The 13,493-nt window shown below is 48.5% G+C and overlaps 1 protein-coding gene across 1 annotated transcript; it reads left to right on the top strand.

Moving 5' to 3' along the window:
• The first annotated feature begins 1,756 nt into the window (after window positions 1-1,756).
• FFAR3 (free fatty acid receptor 3) lies at window positions 1,757-3,709 on the top strand. Its single transcript, XM_014482377.2, has 2 exons — window positions 1,757-1,886; window positions 2,162-3,709. Exons 1-2 carry the CDS (start codon window positions 1,775-1,777, stop codon window positions 3,145-3,147), a joined length of 1,098 nt encoding a protein of 365 aa, XP_014337863.1. The 5' UTR covers window positions 1,757-1,774; the 3' UTR covers window positions 3,148-3,709.
• Window positions 3,710-13,493: the final 9,784 nt, after the last annotated feature.

Genomic DNA, 13,493 nt, shown 5'->3' with positions numbered 1-13,493 from the left:
CAGAGGCTCCACTGAAGCCAGAAACAAGTTTGCTCTCTGTGCAGTGGGGACACCAGAGAATCTTGGTCAAAGCCTGCACTCCAGCACAGATGACCCCTCCCATAAAGCAACAACTATGCTCCCTCCCACCGCATCAGAGCACCTGCAGCTGCTGGGCCACCTCTTCCGGTTACTTGTGCCTCTTCCACTTAGGGGAGATTTCAGCTCCTCCCTGCAGCCCTGCAGAGCCTGCCCCCAGCATCCTCTGGTTACTCTCGCCCCTTGTGCCGTGAACCTGCTCCCAGTGGCCCCAGAAGGCCCACCTGTGCACCCCTATTCCCTGTGCTTGCACCATTTCCTCTGGGGGCTCTCGGCCTCTGTATTATTTGTGTCTTTATTATTGTCCCCCTACTCAGTCCCTTTCAAGGACACCCCTTCCCACCACATGTAAGTCCCACAACAGCAAAAACTTTGTTTGGTTTTCTGCCCGATTTCTAACAGCTTATTTGAGATAAAATTTACATATCATAAAATGCACCCATTTCAAGTGTACCACCCTGATTTTTAGTACATTTACCAAGGGGTGCAACTATCCCTATCAAGCAATCTAGGACATTTTTTGATAAAAATGGAATAACTCTCATGCTCACTTACAGTTAACCTACTTCCACTCTCAGTCCCCAGGCAACCAGTCATCTACTTTCTGTCTCTACAGATTTGCCTACTCTGGGCATTTCATAAAAATGGTAACATACATAGTCTTCTATGTCTGGCTTGTTTCACCCAGCACAATGTTTTTAGGTGCATCCATGTATGCATGGGTATTTCATTCCTTTTTGTTGCCAAATAGTATTCCACTGTCTGGCTATGTCACATGGTTTATCCATTCACTAGCTGATGGACACCAGGTAATGTTTCCACTTTTTGGTTATTATGACTAATATTCTTATGAACATTTATGAGCAAGTCTCTGTGTGGGTATATGTTTTCATTTCTCTTAAGTCAATAGTTAGTGTCAGTCACTCAGCTGTGTCCAACTATTGGTGACCCCATGGACTGTGGCCCACCAGGCTCCTCTGTCCATGGGGATTCTCCAGGCAAGAATACAGGAGTGGGTTGCCATTCCCTTCTCCAGGGGATCTTCCCTACTCAGGGATCAAACCCGCATCTCCTGCTTGGCAGGCGGATTCTTTACCACTGAGCCACCAGGGAAGCCCCTGCTATGGATTATGTGGCCCCCTAAAAGGTAGTTGTTACCATCATTGCCACTAAAATTAATATTACTATCAGCCCAGAGACAAGCCCACCGTAGGAAGTGGGGTGAGGGCAACTGACATCTGTTCAGTGCTCACCACACTTAACTTAGCCTTTGACAGGTTATTAACTAACACTTTACACAATAAACCTATGAGACTGGTATTCTGATGATCCTGTTCTATGGATGAGAAAGCAGAGGCACAGAGGGCTTAAGTCACTGGCCCTAAATTACTAAGCTAGCAAGTGACAGGGCTAGCATTGAACCCCAGCCTGGATCCAGAGCCCAGGCTCTGCATGACTGTGTCACACTTCCTGCCCTTACAAGGCAAACTGGAGGAGTGCCATTCTAGAGGAGCAGATAAAATTCAAGTGGAGGATCAGAGAGAAGACAAAGTCTGCACATCCCCTGTGAGGCCGCCGAGGAGCAAGGCATGCAGGCAGTCGTGGAATTTGCTCCTCATTTTGCATACTGGCCCAGCGGCGCTGCTAACGGAGCTAAAGGCATCTTTTGTGCCGTTGCTCTCCAGCGAGTGACGTCATGGGCACTGCCAGGTTTTTATCACTTCTGCCAGATAATAGCTCACCGGACTTGATCTGGAGGAGCCGGCAAGGTGTTGAGCAGCAGAGCCCTCGGGTTCTCAAAGCAGCAGGTGAGCACGGGGTCCTTAGGGGCTCTGTGGAGGGCACCTTGGCGCTCAGGGAGAGGGAACAGGAGACAGGAGGCGACCAGGAAGAAAGGGACAGGAAAGGGGCAGGAGACCGGGTGTGACCAGGAAGAGAGGCAGGCGGCCCCTGCTGCGGAAAGCGTGAGGGAATGGGGGTGGGGGTGTTCCTGGCCGATGGGAACATCAGCTGGGAAGCTGATGGTGCGAGACCCCCACCTGTGCTGCCATCTCTGTCTCTCTCTCTCTCTCTCTCTCACTAGTGGCCATGACCAACCCAGACCACTCCTTCTTCCTCGGCAATCACTGGCTCTTCTTCTCCGTGTACCTCTTCACCTTCCTCGTGGGGCTCCCCCTCAACCTGATGGCCCTGGTGATCTTCGTGGGCAAGCTGCGGCGCCGCCCGCTGGCCGTGGACGTGCTCTTGCTAAACCTCACCCTCTCGGATCTGGTCCTGTTGCTCTTCCTGCCGTTCCGCATGGTGGAGGCGGCCAGTGCCATGCACTGGTCCCTGCCCTTCGTCTTCTGCCCCTTCTCCAGGTTCCTCTTCTTCACCACCATCTATCTCACGTCCCTCTTCCTGGCAGCCGTGAGCACAGAGCGCTTCTTGAGCGTGGCCTACCCGCTTTGGTACAAGACTCGGCCGAGGCCAGGGCAGGCTGGCCTGGTCAGTGGGGCCTGCTGGCTCCTGGCCGCTGCTCACTGCAGCGTGGTCTACGTGATTGAATTCTCGGGGAACTCCTCCCCCAGCCAGGGTATCAACGGGACCTGCTACCTGGAGTTCCGGGAGGATCAGCTGGCCCTTCTCCTGCCCGTCCGGCTAGAGATGGCAGTGGTCCTCTTTGGGGTGCCCCTGTTCATCAGCAGCTACTGCTACAGCCGCCTGGTCTGCATACTCGGGAGGGGAGCTAGCCATCGCCGTCGGAAGAGGGTGGCAGGGCTGGCGGCCGCCACATTGCTCAACTTCCTCGTCTGCTTCGGGCCCTACAACATGTCCCACATCGTGGGCTACATCCAGGGTAAAAGCCCCACGTGGAGAAGTTATGTGCTACTCCTCAGCACCCTGAATTCCTGCGTCGACCCCCTTGTCTACTATTTCTCATCATCTGGGTTCCAAGCCGACTTCCAGGGATTGCTGGGGCGGCTGACTGGGTCCTGGGGCCCTTGGCGGCAGGAGAATGGCGTGACCTCGAAGAAGAGCGAGGGAGAGGGGCCACCTCAGGAGCTGTTCAACATAGAGGCCAGCTAGCGGACTCTAGGTGGGTGCTCTGGAGCTGGTGGCAGGTGGACTGGGCTGCAAGGGGGATCATCCCTGGGGCAGCTCCAAGCTCAAGTCAGGCAGGACCCTGGAGAGGCAGACTGGGGACTGGCACCATCCAGGGCAGAGCAGGCACCCCGCCTTCCTCAGGATGTGCCCACAGAAGCCCAGCTCTTGATCTCATCACACACTCCCCTCCCTTCCCATCCCCTGACGTGCCCAGGAAGTGGTCAAGGTGAGGAAGAGCTATGGAGAAAAAAGGAGCTTCCCATGGCAGCAGGCCAGCTCCTGAACTTTGCTGAAGGTAGAAGAGGAGCTGAGAGCAGTGTTCAGGGGCCCAGGGAGCTGCCCAGTGACTTGGGACAGAAGACGGGAAGAATGTCCTTCAGAACTACTGACAAAGCTGGTGGGGGTAGGGACACAGGACTCCAGGTGGGAGGGAGCACCCTGCTGTCACATGTGGATTTTCCAGAAAGTTTCCACTGCTCAATAATTTCAGATCTTCAGGGACATTTATGAAAAATGGCAAAGAAACATTACCTAAATAAATTTTGTGGCAAGCAAAAGAGAATTATTTTTTTCTTAACCTTTTTTTTTTTTTTAATGGTCCATGTGATTGGTATATGTGAGTGTATCTTAGGTGAAATTGATGGACGGAAGGATAAAATACCGAGACTCTGAAAGAAAAGGGATGAACAAGAAGATGCTTAAATGCTGAGAGAGGACTGGAGTTGGAAGAATTAGAACAATAACTAACCTATCTTAAGAGCTTGGCCTGACACTGTCTTCTTCAATCTTCTCAGTCACTGTGAGGCAGGTACTATTACTCTTCCCGTTTTACAGGCGAGAGACTGGGCCCAGAGAAGTGAAGTCTCTTACCTGAGACCCCATAGCCCACAGGCGGTTGAAGCAGGACTGGAAGCTGAAATTAGCTGACTCCAAAACCCAGGTCCCTGAGCCACTCTGCCACTAGCTGTGTGTCATCGGTAAGCAGGCCCCCGTTAGACTTCCAGAGTCAGCCAAGGCAGACTGACTGGGACAAATGTAAACAGATCAGGAGGAGAAACAGAACTGGATGCAAAGCAGATGGACTATCTGTGATCATACATCCTCTTCCCAGTAAAGAAACCTCCTTGAAAAAAATAAGAGAATTAGTCAGCATGTTGACTTCAGGTTACCGAAAAGACAAATGTGTGTTCTTAAGAGCTATTTTTATCAAACTGTGATCATGTAGTAACTTTTTGTTTTCCAGAGAGGGGTGGGTGATACCTGAGAAAGAGCTGGTCAGGGCCTCCCCCTGGTCCCGCAAAGCAACCAGAGAAATGCTGGCACTGTTGACACTCAGTCAGATTGAGCTCAAAATTATTTATCGTGTCCGTATTGCATGTAGATGGGTGGGCTCGGAACTTTAGGGATTTCAGTACTACTGTCTTTGTTGTTGCTGTGTAGTTGCTGAGTCATGTCCCACTCTTTTGAGACCCCATGGACTGTAGCCTGCCAGGCTCCTCTGCCCATGGGATTTCCCAACAGGAATACTGGAGTGGGTGGCCATTTCCTTCTCTAGGGGATCTTCTGGACTCAGGGATCGAACCCGCGCCTCCTGCACTGGCAGGCCGGTTCTTTACTACTGAGCCACCTGAGAAGCCCTTTACTAATGTCTTTAGAATCTGCTTTCTTCCAGGGTCACTGGGGAATGAGGACTGGCTGTGGGTGGGGGTTGAGTCTCAGGTGAAGGGAGAGAGACATCATCTCCGTGTAGAGATGAAGGTATGAGCTGTCCTTCTGTCCCATGGTTCATCTGTCTGTCCCAAGGCACTCAGGCCTTCATGGACACATGGGTGTAGATGCTTCGGAAAGGGCACAAAGGTGACGTGGAATCCTGCAACTCCAGGGCTGGTAGCGAGGACCCAAGTCTGAGAACAAAGAGGAGTTGGAAACCCAGCATTCCAGAGAGAACCGTGGAGAACAGGAATCTGACTCCTCCCTCAGAGTTTACACTGAGGAAGAAGAGGCAGCTTAGCTGGCCGAGCATTACCCAGCACCACCCCCACCCCAGTCTGTATAAACTGAGGGGCGGGGAGGATGAAAAGTCATCAGAGGCTGGGTGGTGGTGAAGGTAGAGTGAAAGTGTTTCCACATCTCTTGGAGTCGAGGGAGAGGGGTGCTCAGGCAGTAGAGGGTGGGTTTGGGGATGCTGTCCTGTGGTCTTCAAAGCAGGGGAGAGAGACGTGTGGAGAGATGGCGTGGGCGCATGCGTGTGCGTGACGGCGCATCACGCACTCTTCCCGCTCGGTAGAGCCCGCAGGTGTGAGGTTCTGGTGGGTGAGGACATGGCAGGCACAGGGGCGGGGAGGGGGCAGTTCTCCGGGTGCTGCAAGAGGTAAAAGACCGAGCTCTGAGAACTCAATTCCAGTTGCAAAAGAGAGCAACTGGGCACCTGACTCAGAGCAAGCACCCAAAGCTAGTCAATATCAGCTGCTGCTGCTAAGTCGATTCAGTCGTGTCCGACTCTGTGCGACCCCATAGACGGCAGCCCACCAGGCTCCCGCGTCCCTGGGGTTCTCCAGGTAAGAATACTGGAGTGGGTTGCCATTTCCTTCTCCAATGCATGAAAGCTAAAGCACTGTTTCTCAAACTTCTGTGCCACTGTTCCCTCAAGGAACCTTTTCTGGGTATTTTCCTCCTACTCAGTACCTTCCCTTCCCTGCCCATGAATTCTTATGATTATTTTTTAGAATTTTTACAACTTATTTGGCTGCCTCGGGTCTCAGATGTGGCACGTGGAATCTTTGGTGGGTTGTGTGGCCTCAGCAGTTGTGGTGTGTGGGCTTCGTTGCCTCACGGCATGTAGGATCTTAGCTTCCTGATCCGGGTTGAACCCACTTACCTTGCAAGGGGGATTTTATACCACTGGATCACCAGGGAAGAACCCCCCACCCCATGGCATTTTAATACAACAGACATACTCTGTATGTGTCTATGTGTGTAGCCCTTTAGAAGACCATAAACCACTATAAGACTTTTTGGTTCCCCCAGAACTACATTTTCATGTCTTTGGGAACCATTGTTGCCCCTGTGGAGAACACATGAGCTGGAGCACAGGTCTTATCACGCACAGAGTGAGAAAGCCTGTCTCATGCATCAGCCCAACAAAGTTAGTTTCATTATCTTGCTGGAGCAAAGGAGACCACACACACTCCAGAGGAAGCGTGGGGTATCTCGCAAATGAAGAGACTGGGTTCTTAGAGGTTTGGGATGAGGGTGACCTTTAGGTGATGTTTTGATGACACCATATTTGATAGGCTCAAAGCACAGCAGGCCTGGGTGGAAAGAGGTTAATTTCAGGGCTGCGCCAAGAAGCAGACCCAGGGTCTTATTTCTCTGGAAAACACAAAATAAAGATAAAGGTGGAATTTTGTGTCTGAAAATTCATATGACGCTCTGGAGGCTGAAAAGCCAGGCTGCTTCTCTGTGTCACAGGCTCTTGCCCAGTGCCTCTAGGCAGCAGTGGAATGTTCCATTCTCACTGAGGGGATTTCAAACAGCCATGTGTCTGACAGTCTGTGATTTTAATTTTATTTATTTATTTATAATTTTTTTTTTTTTTTGGCCTTGCCACACTGTTTGCTGAATCTTAGTTCCCTGACCAGGGATTGAACCTGAGCCCCAGCAGTGAAAGCACAGAATCCTGACCACTGGACTGCCAGTGAATTCCCAGTCTGTGATTTTAAGAATTAGATTTCTTAGCAGTAAAATTTTGTTAATTAACAAAACAAGTTCTTAAAGGCTTACAAAAGGGAGTCAATGATAGCCATGAGAGTAGGAAACTTTCCTTCCTAGAAGGAAAGATCACCCTCCCCCTACCCCCAGAAAAACCTGGGGCAGTGCAACCCAGAAGGGTGAAAGGAAGAGTAGGTTTGACTCATCTTAGTCATAGGTTCCCAACTGTCAGCTCATAGGGGAATGGGAGGAGGCTGGGAGCTTTAAATAGCCAAGCGTGACCAGAAATCTAGGGAAGCCACCGAAGAAGTCATTAGGAAACTGGCAAAGATGCTTCACTGTGGCCTGACTGAAGGCAGCGAGTGGTGAAACCACTGCAGCTCAGACTGTCCATGAACCTGTGTCAGTCAGAGGAGGGCAGAGGGCCAGAGAGGGAGCAGGGAGGAAGCTAGGCCTTTCACTGAGTTGAATACATCACCTGTGACCAGAGCCTGTGGACAGTTCAGCAAGTAGCCTCCCACTGTGTGTCTGTGTCCGGTGGGACCGGGGAAGCTGTGATGCAAAGCAGGAGAGGTAAGTCTGCTTCACCTGAACCCTGGGATGGGGCAAAAACTAGACCCGATTGTGTTTGGGGGAGCAAGGAGGTGGGAGGTGAAGAACAGATTGGGGAGGGAGAGTAGGAGTAAGAAGCCTGGGAGTCTGCAAAATTAGTTGCAAGAATCACCCAAAAGGAAGAAGCAGAGCAGCAATAAAAAGTAGAAAGTGGCATGGAAGAAGAGTCAGGCCATTGATTTTGGGAGGGAGAATCAGAGGTGGAAGGCAGAGTCTTGGTGGGGGAACAAATAGAGTGGAATAGTGTGAGAGAGTGCTCAATTTTTACCTTCCTATCTCTGACATGATACCTCAGGTTGGAAAAAAAAAAAAAAGGCCCAAGAAATACAGGTAGTTGTGGCCCCTAAAACTGCAAAGAGAAGTGGGAAACCTTCTGACTTCCCTTTAAGGCCAGTTCTGAAAAACCATATGGAGGGAGATCAAGGCATCAGGATGGTGGTCCATGTTCTGAGAAAAGGATCACATACCAGAAAAAGAATGGGCTAGAAGGAATGAAATCTGATAAACACTGTTGGAAGTGGGAAGGGCCATGGAGTTGACTCCCATGGAGGCGTGGAACTAGGGGAGAGGAAATGTTACAAAACAGGAAATGGGGTATTAGAAATATTTTTGGAAAAGAGTGATTTCACTGAATGCAGACTAGAAGGGTACAGCGAGAGAACTAAATTAATCATCCCCTGTTGCAGATCCCCCAGCCCCAAGGGGTGAATCGCAGTTGAAACTAGTCATGACAATCTTGTTCCCTTTTATGGGTGACTGGTCTCAGGATGGACACATGACCCATTTTGAGCCAAAAAATGGTAAGAAGTCTGCTGAAGGTCTCTGGGAAAGACTTTCCTCCTTATTAAAGGAGATAGATGTGTGAGGAACAGCCCTCTCCCTTCCTGATTTGGAAGCTTTTATGTGAAGATGTGATACTTGGAGCTACAGCAGCCATTTGGGGGCCATAAGACCACATACTTGAAGAACAAATGTAATAAGTGGTGGCAGAGAATAAAGGTGGCAGAGAAGAAGGATTGAACAAGCCTGGGTCCTTGCTGAGCTTGTTGAGCTGGGATCACCACCTCCAAACACCCTATGGTTGACTTGTTATAGGCAAGATATTCTCTAACTTGCAGCCAAATGTATCTTAACTCTAATGGATAAGCCTGTACCCCAAAGCATCCTATATCCTATTGGAACCTATCCAATGACGTCTTCTCTTAAATTATTTTATGATTCTGGAATTTCTAAACTCTGTTTGCTTTGTAGGAGCTATGAAATCTTAGTGCTTATTCTACCTATTACGAGTGGACTCAGGGGAGATTTCTTATGGTTCCAGTCAGTAGCTCTGGCATCAAGATATTGGGATCCCCCTTGTTGAGAAAGGGGCTTTTGAGAGCTGACTAGGGCTGCATGGACCCAGCACTATAAGACAAAGAACAAAACTTTGACAAAGATGGACACTTTCTAAGGTTGAATATTATCTGACTGACAGTCTCAACTGCAAGCTCTCCTCCTTTTATTGATGAAATTTCCCAAGCTTATTATGGGATTTTAAAAATATATATATTGGAGTATAGTTGATATACTAACAATGTTGTGTTGGTTTCTGCTGTACAACAAAGTGAATCAGTTATACATACACATATATCAACTCTTTTGAAAGATTCTTTCCCTATGTAGGTCATTACAAAGTACTAAGTAGAGTTCCCTGTGCTATACAGTAGGTTCTTATTAGTTATCTATTTTTGTATATTTGTTGTTATTGTTTAGTTGCTAAGTCATGTCTGACTCTTTTGCGACCCCATGGACTATAGCCCTCCAGGCTTCGTAGTCCATGGGATTTCCCAGGCAAGAATGCCTGAATGGGTTGCTATTTCCTTCTCCAGGGGATCTTCCCAACCAGGGATAGAACCCATGTCTCCTGCTTGACAGCAGGATTCTTTACCACTGAGCCACCTGGAAAGCCCATTTTATGGTAGTATGTATATGTCCATCCCAACTTCCCAGTTTGTCCCTATCTCTTAATTACAGTAACCATAAGTTTGTTTTCTACATCTGTAACTCTATTTGCTCTGTAGATAAGTGCATTTGTATTTTTTTTTAGATTCCACATATAAGTGATGTCACGCAATATTTCTCCTCTATCTGACTCACTTCACTCAGTATGACAATCTCTAGGTCTGTCCATGTTGCTGCAAAAGGCATTATTTCATTCTTTTTCGTGGTTGAGTAACATTCTATTGTATGTATGTGCCACATCATCTTTATCCATTCCTCTGTCAAGGGACATTTAGGTTGCTTCCATATGTTGGCTATTGTAAATAGTGCTACAATGAGTATTGGGGTTCATGTACCCTTTCAAACCACGTTTTTCTCTGGATATATATCCAGGAGCAGGATTGCTGGATTAAATGGTAGCTCTATTTTTAGTTTCTTAAGGAACCTCCACACTGTTCTCCGACATGGAATCTTGGTTGCAGTGAAAACAAGACAGGGTTGAATGAGCGGGGTGGAGATCATGATGGATGCTGCCCTAGAGAAGGGTATTTGGCCTTGCGTGTGTTCTTGGAAACAGGCGAGCTATGCAGTCTTTGTGTCCATAAAGTCACCATCACACATACTCTGCCCATATGAAGATGAGGATATGTGTTCCTGGATGCATAATTTACTTGTAATTGATATGCAATCATGGGCTTGCGGTTCACCGATTCCCTCGTCCCCTCCCCCTTTCTAATAATTGTTTTCTGGTGGTTCTCTTTGCTTAGAGCACAACCCTCTCTTCCTAAGCCTCCACTGGAATAACTCCTTGTTTGCTTATCCTTTGGAAAACAATCAGATTATTTGCTGTAAATTAAGAGGTCAGCCAGAAAAAGATGTAAGCAGAAAAGCTCACTGCAGAGTGAACCGAACAAACAGGCCAGCAAGCTCCTGCCGCTGCACGCAGATGGCAAGCCGACCAACCCGGTGAGGAATCGCCCAGCTCTGTGAGACAAGAAACACAGGAGGGCTTCGGAGGCAAGACTTCTGAGGTTATGAGCAGTGGTGTCCTCCCAGCTATTATGCAAGAAGATGAGAGCATCCTATCCAAACAAAGACTACATGCAAATATTCAGGGCAACTTTAATTCATAATAGCCCCAAATTGGATGCAGCCCAAGTGTCCATCAAAAGAGAATGGATTTTAAAACTGTGATGTAGCCATGCAATGGAATACTACTTGGCAGTAAAAAGTAACAAACTGGTCACTTAGGTAACAGGATAACCTCTGACTGTGACACTGTGATTTATAATGAATACATATTTGGTCTTGATCCCCATTTCTGGCACTGAATTCTTAAAATCCTTAGAATTTCCTAAGTGACGAGAGCAATAGAGCTATCTTTCGTTATGCTAATAAGGTGACTTTCGAAGGATGAGGGCTGACTGTGCGTGGAACCAACTATGTGATTGGAGGATTGAAACTTTCTGTTCTACCCCTGCTGACCTCCAGGGACTAGAGGGAGGCTGGGGGTTGAATCAGTCACCTATGGCCAAAGATTTAATCAATTATGCCTATGGAAGCCTCCATAAAAACCCAAAGGGATGGACTTCGGAGAGACTTCTCCATGAACACATGGAGAGTTGGACAAAGTGGTGTGCTGGGAGTGGGTGTGGAAGTGACCCACTACCTCTGGGTAGATGGGGTCAGAATTGAGTTGAATTGTAGGACACTCAGCAGGTATTGGGAGAGTGGCTTGGTGGTGCAGAGGAAATGACACCCCAGCTTGGAATTGGTACCAGAACCCCTTTAAGTGACAAAAAACATCAGTGGTTGTCAGGGACTGGGGATGAGACTGGGAGGGGATGTGCTGAGAGGACACCAGAGGGACATTTTATGGTGTTGGAAATGCTATATAACTTGATTTGGGTGGGAGTTACACAGATCTATCAAAACTTAGTGAACTCTTTGATTAAAATGACTACTGGGACTTTCTTGGTGCTCCAGTGGTTAGGAATCCACCTTGCAATGCAGGGAACTTAGGTTCAATCCCTGGTTGGGATCTGAGATCTCACATACTGAGGAGTAACTAAGCCTGCACACGGTAACTACTGAGCCGGTGTGCTCCGGAGCCAGGGCGCCACAACTAGAGTCCATGGGCTGCAACAAAAGATCCCACATGATGCAACAAAGATGCCATGTGCCACAACTAAGAGCCGATGCAGACAAATAAATGAATATTTTAAAAAATGGCTAATATGCAAATTAAGCTTCAATCAAAAACAGTTGACTAAAAATGTGACACCTCACCTCAGGTGCATTTGATTGGTTGTACATACCATTGTGTGGCTCAGCTGGTAAAGAATCTGCCTGCAATGCAGAAGATCTGGGTTCTACCCCTGGGTTGGGAAGGTGCCCTGGAGAAGGGAAAGGCTACCCACTCAAGTATTGTGACCTGGAGAATTCCACAGACTACAGTCCATGGGGTTGCAAAGAGTTGGACACAACTAAGCAACTTTCACTTTCACCATTGTAGAGAAAATCCTCCCAAGTTTCAATAATCCAAGCAAGACTCTGCTTTTGCTGGACCACTCTGCAGAAATTGGGACAGCTGTGGAACCACCGAAGTTACACAAAAGGGCAGAAACCATGGCCCAAAACAGTGATAAATAGCAACCAAGATCTTGGTACTGGACATCCATAGGGAGTGTTGTTCAGTTGCTCAGTTGTGTCCGATTCTTTGTAACCCCATGGACTGCAGCACTCCAGACTTCCCTGCCCTTCACTATCTCCTGGAGTTTGCTCAGACTCATGTCCATTGAGTTGATGATGCCATCCTACCATCTCATTCTCTCTCCCCCTTCTCCTCCTGCCCTCAATCTTTCCCAACATCAGGGTCTTCCCTAGTGAGTCACCACCATAGGGAGTAGTAGGGACTATGGCCGAGTGGACAGTGCACGGCTCATCTGAACTCAATTCCTGTCTAGTTATCATGCAGGGCAGTGGGCTCCATGCTGCCATACCTTCCAATTTTTCAAGTTGGAAATACAGCTATTTAAATTGCTGTTTTGAGGGCTTCCCTGGTGGTCCAGTGGTTAAGATCCACCTTGTAATGCAGGAGATATGGGTTCGATCCCTAGTTGGGGAATTAAGATTCCACATGATTTGGAGCAACTAAGTCTGCCCACCACAACTAGAGAGCCTGTGATCCCAAGTGCTGCAACTAAGACCCAACACAGCCAAATTAAAAAAAAAAAATTGCTGTTTCTGAAATTTTATATTCTTTTAAGCTGATAACCAATTCAAAATGTGAAAGGATTGTGTGTGGTGAAAACAAAACAGATCTGAGGGTGGTGGCCTGGCTCCTGGGCTTCCAGTCCATGGCCTCTGCTGCAGAGAATGTTGGGGATGGACGGGTAGGGAGGAAAGCAGGAGGAAGCTCTGCTCAGAGAGAATTTTGCCTAGATCTGAGGGCAGAACACCACAAAGACCACCACTGACTTTCTAAAATCATTCTTACCAGCCCCTCGTTCTCATTTAGAAGTTCCTGTTCACACCACCAGCCCTTCTCCCAGGGAAGGCCCCTGGAGGACACAGTCAGACAGAGGAGATGCAATCCTAATACCCCACCATCCCCGGATCCTTCCATCTCGATCCCGGCTCCTCTTCCTGCCCTCACTCTCCCGAAAACATTGTTCTGGAAGGCTCTCCCCTTTTGCCCTTGTTCTATAGCCTCTCCCCAGGTGTTCTAGTTCATCACCGTGTTAATCATTGCTGACTCCCAAATCTCCAGCCCCAGACTCCTGTGTACCCAACTGTGTCCAGGGAGCATCCCCACTTCACAAGTCCAAAGCTGTTGGGGGCCAGCATGAGGCACTCCGCCCGCGGCAAAGGTCATGAGGAAGGAGGCTTGACATACACAAAGGCTCCGGGATCGAGCCTCAGGAGTCCCCCTGGAAATCCTCAAGCGTCTACACCCATAATCAGAGCCTGCCTACTTTACTACTTTGTGCTCTCACCTACACTTCTGACTTTACGGGGGG

Source organism: Bos mutus, chromosome 18 (assembly GCF_027580195.1).
Source record: "Bos mutus isolate GX-2022 chromosome 18, NWIPB_WYAK_1.1, whole genome shotgun sequence".
Classification (NCBI taxonomy): Eukaryota; Metazoa; Chordata; class Mammalia; order Artiodactyla; family Bovidae; genus Bos; species Bos mutus.
Note: the sequence above shows the minus strand (reverse complement) of the source record. Positions and strands in the feature narration are given on the sequence as shown.